The following is a 7,173-nucleotide window of genomic DNA, read 5'->3' as shown; positions in this document are numbered from 1 at the left end:
ACAGAGCTGTTATCTGCAGTGGCAGTAGGTGCTGGACCCTCACCCGTCCTTAAGTGCGGCTCAGGCTCTCATACTCCTGATGAGGCTTTAATCTTCCCCATTTCAGTCTCCCCCCCAGACCCTTGTGACCTGTTGGTGACTTTTACTAAAACTATCTGTGACAAAAAACCTTAGTCATGACTATTCAACTGGTCTTCCCCTCTTCCTGAAAAAAAATTGTGTTTTGGGCCAAGATATCCACTCCCCGGGTGAACGCATTCTGGATGCTGTCGAGGGCTGTGGTCATTGCAGGCCCATGGACCTGGCTTGAAGTGTCCTCCACAGCATCATATTTGTCCTCCCCTATTCCTACCTACTCAGTCAGTTCTACTCATCCTCCCACCGGGCTGTCAGCCTCCATCTTCTCAGTCAGCTGTTTCCCCAATTTCTTTATGACTTCATCAAAGTGATTCCCGTCCCTCCCCAATATGACCAGAAAGGCAGATATTGGAATAATTTCCCAAGTAAGTTTATTCAGGTTTTGCACAACTAAGTTTCCACACAAGATTTCCGTTATTAGTCCAAAGGGAGCATGGTGTTGATTACATCCAAAATACAATTATAAGCAAGTACAGACTTTGTGTTATATCCTAGCAACAATATAGTTATATGTTTAAGCAGGGTCTCAATAACAATGAGGACTCTGGTGGAACCTTATGGACTAACAGATTTATTTGGGCATAAGCTTTTGTGGGAAAAAACCTACTTCAATGGAAGTTTATGCTTAAACCTTATAACTTAAAGCTTCAGACAACTCTGTAAGATCAGAATGGAAGATAATCTCACAGGCAGTCCGATTCAAAACATAGAGAATCCCTCTAGGCAAAACCTTAAGTTACAAAGAGATAAAAAAACAGGAATACACATGTCCTCCAGCACAGCAAATTTCCAAGCCAAAACAAGGAAATCCGAACGCATTTTCTAGCTAGATTTCTTACTAACTGTACAGGAGTTGAAGGGCTTGCATCCTTGATGTGTTCCCAGCAAGGGTATCACACAGACAGACAAAAGCTTTTCCTCCGCTCCAGATTTGAAAGTACCTTGTACCTCATTGGTCATTTTGGGTCAGGTGCCAGCGAGGTTACCTTAGCTTCTTAAACCTTTACTGGTGAAAGGATTTTTCCTCTGCCAGAAAGTAAAACTTGTAATATCTGCATAGTCAAGGAAGACTGGCTTTTTTTACAGGTTGTTTGTAAGCATACTCTTCCTCCATGCCAGGGGTAACTGGGGAACCATGGCACTCACAGAACTTCTGGTCTTCCTTCCAAACCACATCCCACTTAGTGCTGGTTCACATACTCTCTGACAATTTGACAGTTCCCTGGTGGACACTGCAGGCCTGAGGAGATATCGTCTCTTGTGTCTGCAGAACTTTGCGTGAACTTTGTGTCTGCAGAACTTCTGCAGGTGTATTTGACTACTTTGTCACGAAGCTCTTTGGTTTTGACCCCATAAATGATAGGGTTGAGCATGGGAGGGATGAGGAGATAGAGGTCAGCTAAGATGATATGAACATAGGGTGCGATGCCTTGACCAAAGTGGTGTGTAAGAATGGAGAAGAAGGTAGGGGTATAATATGTCAGCATCACACAGATGTGGGCTGTGCAAGTGTTGAGGGCTTTCTGGTGGGCTTTCTGAGAGGAGATTCTGAGGACGGCCCTGATGATCAGACCATACGACATGGCAATGAGCGTCAGGTCAAACCCATTGATTACAAATGTTAGCACAAAGCCATATATCCTGCTGACTGTGAAGTCCCCACACACCATCTTCACCAGAGCTATGTGCTCGCATTGTGTGTGGGGGATAATGCGGTTGGCACAGAATGTCTGCTGACTCAGGAACAGGGGCAGGGGCAGAATGAAGAGAACAGCTCTTATCAAACCTGCAAGCCCTAGCTTAGCTATTTGTGCATTGCTGAGGATGGTGGCATATCTCAGAGGGTTACATATGGCAACGTAGCGATCGAAGGCCATTGTCACGAGGGTGGATGAGTGCATCACAGAAATCGTGTGGAGGAAGAACATCTGGGTGAGGCAGCCAGCCACAGTAATGCCTTTCAAATCGAACCAAAATATGCCCAGTGCCTTTGGCACGACAAAGGTAGGTGTGGCAATGTCTGTAAGTGCTAGTATGCAGAGCAGCAGGTACATAGGCTTCTGCAGAGTCTGCTCCTTACCTACAACAGACAGAAGCGTGACATTTCCCAACAGACTGATAATGTAGAATGTAAAGAAAGGGATGGAAATCCAGATGTGGGCAGCCTCCAGGCCAGGGATGCCCATTAGGATGAAAGTTGAAGTGTCAGAGTGGGTGAAGTTGAAAGGTGCCATGACGCGGTTGATGCATCGATACGACTCTGAAATGCTCAAGGTGCCTGTAAAGGGAGAAAAGCACAGCAAGGGGGTTATTATTTGTAACAAATAATGTGGTAAATATGTTATAGCTATGAACATTCTCGGAGTCTTCTTGAGTGAGGAGTGAAGAACCACCGACGATGTCACTCCCTGCTTTCCATAGATTTAGTATATGGAGGGAATCGTTTGTTTCAAAACTTGGTTTCCAGACTAGTTTGTGGGAAAATTACAGACCCCCCAAAATGGAGTCCAGAGTTATGTGGCCTGGTCACATGGCCTTTTAGAGTCATAGCATCCATTATGTATAGGCTGTCTGAAGCATTCTCAGGGAGACTCACCAGGTGGGAGATAAGCTTCTCTAAAGGCCTATTGTTTCCCCCAAAGTCTCATTGCCCTGAATAGGCCCTTCCCAACCAGCTATCTAGACTGACACCAAGTTCCCTAGTGGGCGTTACTCACTTATAACTACATTTGAAATACAGAGAAGTCATCAATATTCAGTACTTCTGACAAAAATTATAAATGTATACAAATAGGATAACCATATTCAGAAAGTCATAACTTTTCCAATGACATCTTACATGACCCATCTCGCATAAACTGTATAATAATTATGCTATAATCATATCATCATATCATCATATCACAATGAACAATATGGGATACATTGTTACAAAAAAAAACCAATAGCTAATTCTACCAGTGAAATGCCTGAAGTTACACAACAACAACAATTGGAAACAAAACTGAGTAAATCTTATGACACCCAGATTGTAGTTCTTTGGCTTGCCAGGGTAAAGAGACCCTGAAACTCCCCAAACACACTCTATACCAAGAAAGGTCCCAAAGCTGGCCTTGGACCAACAATCACAAAGAAAAAAAATAATTTCAGCAGCACTGTCCACCTGTCCACCTACATGATGCTCTGCGACCCTATGACCTTCCCCTCTGGTGTTATCTAGCCTCGTGATCTGTTAGGGCACCCCAGTCCTTGACTCTGGGAGCCAGCCTTACCCTGCTCAGCTGTAAGAACCCCCACTCCTGGGCTGTTCAGGCACAGTCTCTGGCATGTAAGCTATTCTTTGGATTATGCAACCGAATGACACTAGCCAATATCTCCTTTCCCAGACGCAACCTTACTCTTGCAGTGTCCAGGTGTGCCTGCAGGACACTGCAAGCTTATATGAGTTTGTCAGTTTAAGAAAGAAATGGAGATGCCCCAGGCTTGTTATCCCAAGGGGAGTCTCTTCCAGGCTTCAAACCAAACACACTGCTTCAGGTAGAATAAACAACAAATGTATTAACTACAAAGATAGAATTTAAGTGATATTCAGTGATAGGCAAAAAGTCAGAGTGGTTACCAGAAGAAAAGAAAATGTAAGCACACAGTCTAAACTCTCAATCCTATTAGACAGGGCAACATCTAGATTAAGGATTTTTCTCACCCCACTGGATACTGCAGTCCTTAATATACAAGTTTGTTGCTTAAACCTTGGCCAATCTCCCCTGTTGGAGTCTTGCCTTCTTCTCAGTGTCTCAGTTGCTTCCAGTGAAGGTGGGGGCAGGAGAAGGGCTCAGTATGTGTTGTTAGGGGACCCAGAGGGATGGGGGGTGGCTGAGGAGCCCACCCTCCTTGGTATATGAGTAGTGGAAGAAGGTCCCTGCCCATGGGGACTGAATGCCTTCCAGGGAAAGGAGGCACTTCAGTCCCCTTGTGAGAGGTTTGAAGTAAGGGCAGCATTATGGGAAGCTGCCAGGAATCTTTCAAGTTTGCTGCTGCTGCAGCAAGGGCAGCTGAAGGGTTGTAAATTAGTTAGGGGGAGCGAAAGATGATTTGGCACAACAGGGTTTAAAGTCAAAAGCAGAGTTAACAGACCACCTTTAGAGACTGGATCTGGGACTTGGTCCTGTGGGAGTGGAGAGAAAGAAGGGGAAGAAAAAAAAAAGAGTTTCAAAGTGCACCCTGCCTTTCCACATACTTTTGTTTTTCTGAAGTTTTAATGGAGGGTACTTTGGATACTTATGTGAAATGTTTTTGGTGATTTTGGAGAAAGTATGAAGGAGGTCTGCTGTATTCCACTGGAATTTTTGGAGTAAAAGATCCATGGGCATCCATGGAGACAAATGTTTTACTGGCTCTTTGAACAGTCTCAAGGTAAAGACAGCACAGGTTAAGGCAGCTGTGTGGCAATAATTGTACTTGGTGGCTGAGTTCTTACAGACAAATTGCACTACCTTAAAGAACTAAATGTAGGAGTAAGTGATTTAAAGAAGTGAGTGAAAAGTTACAAATAGCTTTTGAAAATTTGATAATACAGGGTTTGCAGGAAAGTAAACATTTGGGAGTTGTGGAAATGGTGAAAGGTAACTGTTGTGGTGTTACAAGAGGGAAATTTTTGTTTAATGATCAAACCCAGTTATATCACTGTAACTGTATGTGCAACTCTGTGCAGTCGCATTGGATGGAAGCTTGGTAATTAAATTACCCAAGGGGGGGTCAGGTAGAGTGGCTACTCCCACCACTACGCTTCTGTCCCCAGAAGCCTTTACAGCTATTCTGAGGGAAAATAGGCCCTTTTCCCACAGAAAAGGTCTATAAGGGACTGCTGCAGGCAGCAGGCAGAGAGAGAATCTGATCAAAATGATTTGACTTGGGTAATGTAATCAAAATCGCGAAAGGATGTAAGGGGTTTCTATTGGAACTTAACTTGGCTGCCCCTGGTTGTGTCTAGTTGTACAAGATGGAAGTGCAATAGAGTTACAGTTGTGTAGGGGAGTGATCACAGTGCAGGGGATGTTGGGCAGAGGAGAATTTTGTGCGTGCGCACAGGTAGAAGAGAAGGAAAAGGGAAGGAATGATGGGAACACTGAGCCTTGGGTGGCTCTGGGGGATCAGATTGTTGCTTTGGTGGGTGTGCATGAAAACTCTGTGGGCATGGGAGGCAGTTACACCTTGTGTAAAATTAATATGGCTAATATAATGTTATGGAGGTTAAACTATATGGAAGGAACGTGCATTTTCCCAGGATGTGCGCAGTATATATTGGAGAAGGGGTAAAAGAAATGCGAACAAAACATGGTACTTAATTAGAATCCCATTAGGGCTCCAAAAGGGGCCACAATAGGTTGTGCTTTCTTTTTCAGATCTCTGTGTGTGTTGGAGCAGGAGAGGAAGGTGGAAAGAAATCAGAACTCTAGTGGAAGTGGAATGTTTCCCTTTTAAGACAGTCTCTGAGTTGCTTACAGCTTTGGATCCAGAAGCAAGCTCATAAGCCTCTGTGTAAATGCAAATTACCTAGCCGATGAGCACAAAGGAACTGCAAATAATGAATACATCTGGTCAGCAAACAAGTTACTAGAAGACTCAGATTATGGCCCTCCAGGAAAGGGAGGTGAAAAAACAAGTCAAACCTGAAAATCAGGGGGACAGGTTAACCTGAAGGGGTGGGTGGGTGTGTGGGTGTGTGGGGGAAATGGGAACAGGGAATGGGGGTAAGGAAACTGGAATCATGGTTTGCTAAAGGGGGAAATGGGAACAGGGAATGGGGATGGGGAAATTGGAATCATGTTTGGCTAAGGGCAGGAATGGGAACAGGGATACAGGTGTAAGTCTCTGTGGTGTCGGAGCTGGAAAGGGGGACACTAAGGAAGGAAAGTGGAATCATGCTTGCTGGAAGTTCACCCCAATAAACAGGGAATTGTTCGCACCTTTGGACTTCGGGTATTGTTGCTCTCTGTTCATGCGAGAAGGACCAGGGAAGTAAGTGGGTGAAGGAATAAGCCCCCTAACATGTGTCCACTCTGTTTTATACCCTCAGTCCATGTGCTTGGGGGGCACAAGTCCAGGCATGTCTGGGGGGCATTGCTGAGTCTCCCCAAGCAAGACTGAGCAATTCTCTTTGTGGGGCCTCGTGCACGTGAGTCATTGCATTGGAGCTCCCTTGCTGGACAAGGGCCCTTGATGGGTTGTTTGACACCCTGCCCGCTACTGGTCACTTTCCTTGCTGTTGCCTCTGGAGAGCTAATATCTGACTTATTCCCCAACTTACAGCATGTTTTAGTGACCGCCATACAACACCATTCTCCTAACTCCATGTACATTAATGATACACATGTATGGACAGAGACATGACTTTCAGCAGATCATAACCTTTCCCCTGAGACCTTACAAGGCATGCGTCATATGTAAAATCATGTTTATATGAAAATGAGGACTATGGCGGTTACACTACGCTCCCCGATGATAGAGAATGTCTCACCTCCCCCCTTAGATTGCTACAAGAGGGTTAGTCACCGACTAGCTCAAAGGCAGAGTGTGTTATAGTTCTCTTGGCACCCAGCCTTCAAGGCCCTGAGGTGGTGTGCCTCAGTTTCCCCATTCAGACACTGCAAACCAGGTTTCTCTGCTGTGATCAGATTTAAATCTGTTTGCAGCTATTAACTATGAACTAGACTTACCATAAGGTTGAACATGAGTCATAAAATTCTTATCCCAAAACTTGACATTCATACCTTTTTTTAATCATAGATGGGTGTTTGCAAGTATCTTTACGCTACCACGCCCTCTGTTCAGATACGGTAGTTTGAGGTTAGTTTGTTCATTACCCATGGTGTCCTTTGACTTTCTCCCAAGTAATCAGTCAATGGCTTGTCTTTCCTTCCAGTGTTCCCTTACGTGTGGGCTCTGAATTTAATCGTGTTTCTGGAATTTTGGTGCCTCAGGGTCTGGCAAGATAGTTTTTTCAGGGGGATCCTGCACATTGGCTGGCCCTTGGCC

The 7,173-nt window shown here is 44.8% G+C and overlaps 1 protein-coding gene across 1 annotated transcript; it reads right to left on the bottom strand.

Moving 5' to 3' along the window:
- Window positions 1-1,257: 1,257 nt before the first annotated feature.
- On the bottom strand, window positions 1,258-2,372 carry LOC141978979 (olfactory receptor 52P1-like). Its single transcript, XM_074941449.1, has one exon. It carries the CDS (start codon window positions 2,370-2,372, stop codon window positions 1,320-1,322), a length of 1,053 nt encoding a protein of 350 aa, XP_074797550.1. The 3' UTR covers window positions 1,258-1,319.
- Window positions 2,373-7,173: the final 4,801 nt, after the last annotated feature.

The sequence above is a fragment of the Natator depressus genome, chromosome 1 (genome assembly GCF_965152275.1).
Source record: "Natator depressus isolate rNatDep1 chromosome 1, rNatDep2.hap1, whole genome shotgun sequence".
Taxonomy (NCBI): Eukaryota; Metazoa; Chordata; order Testudines; family Cheloniidae; genus Natator; species Natator depressus.
The sequence above is the reverse complement of the archived record's forward strand: the minus strand, read 5'-3'. Positions and strand labels throughout refer to the sequence as shown.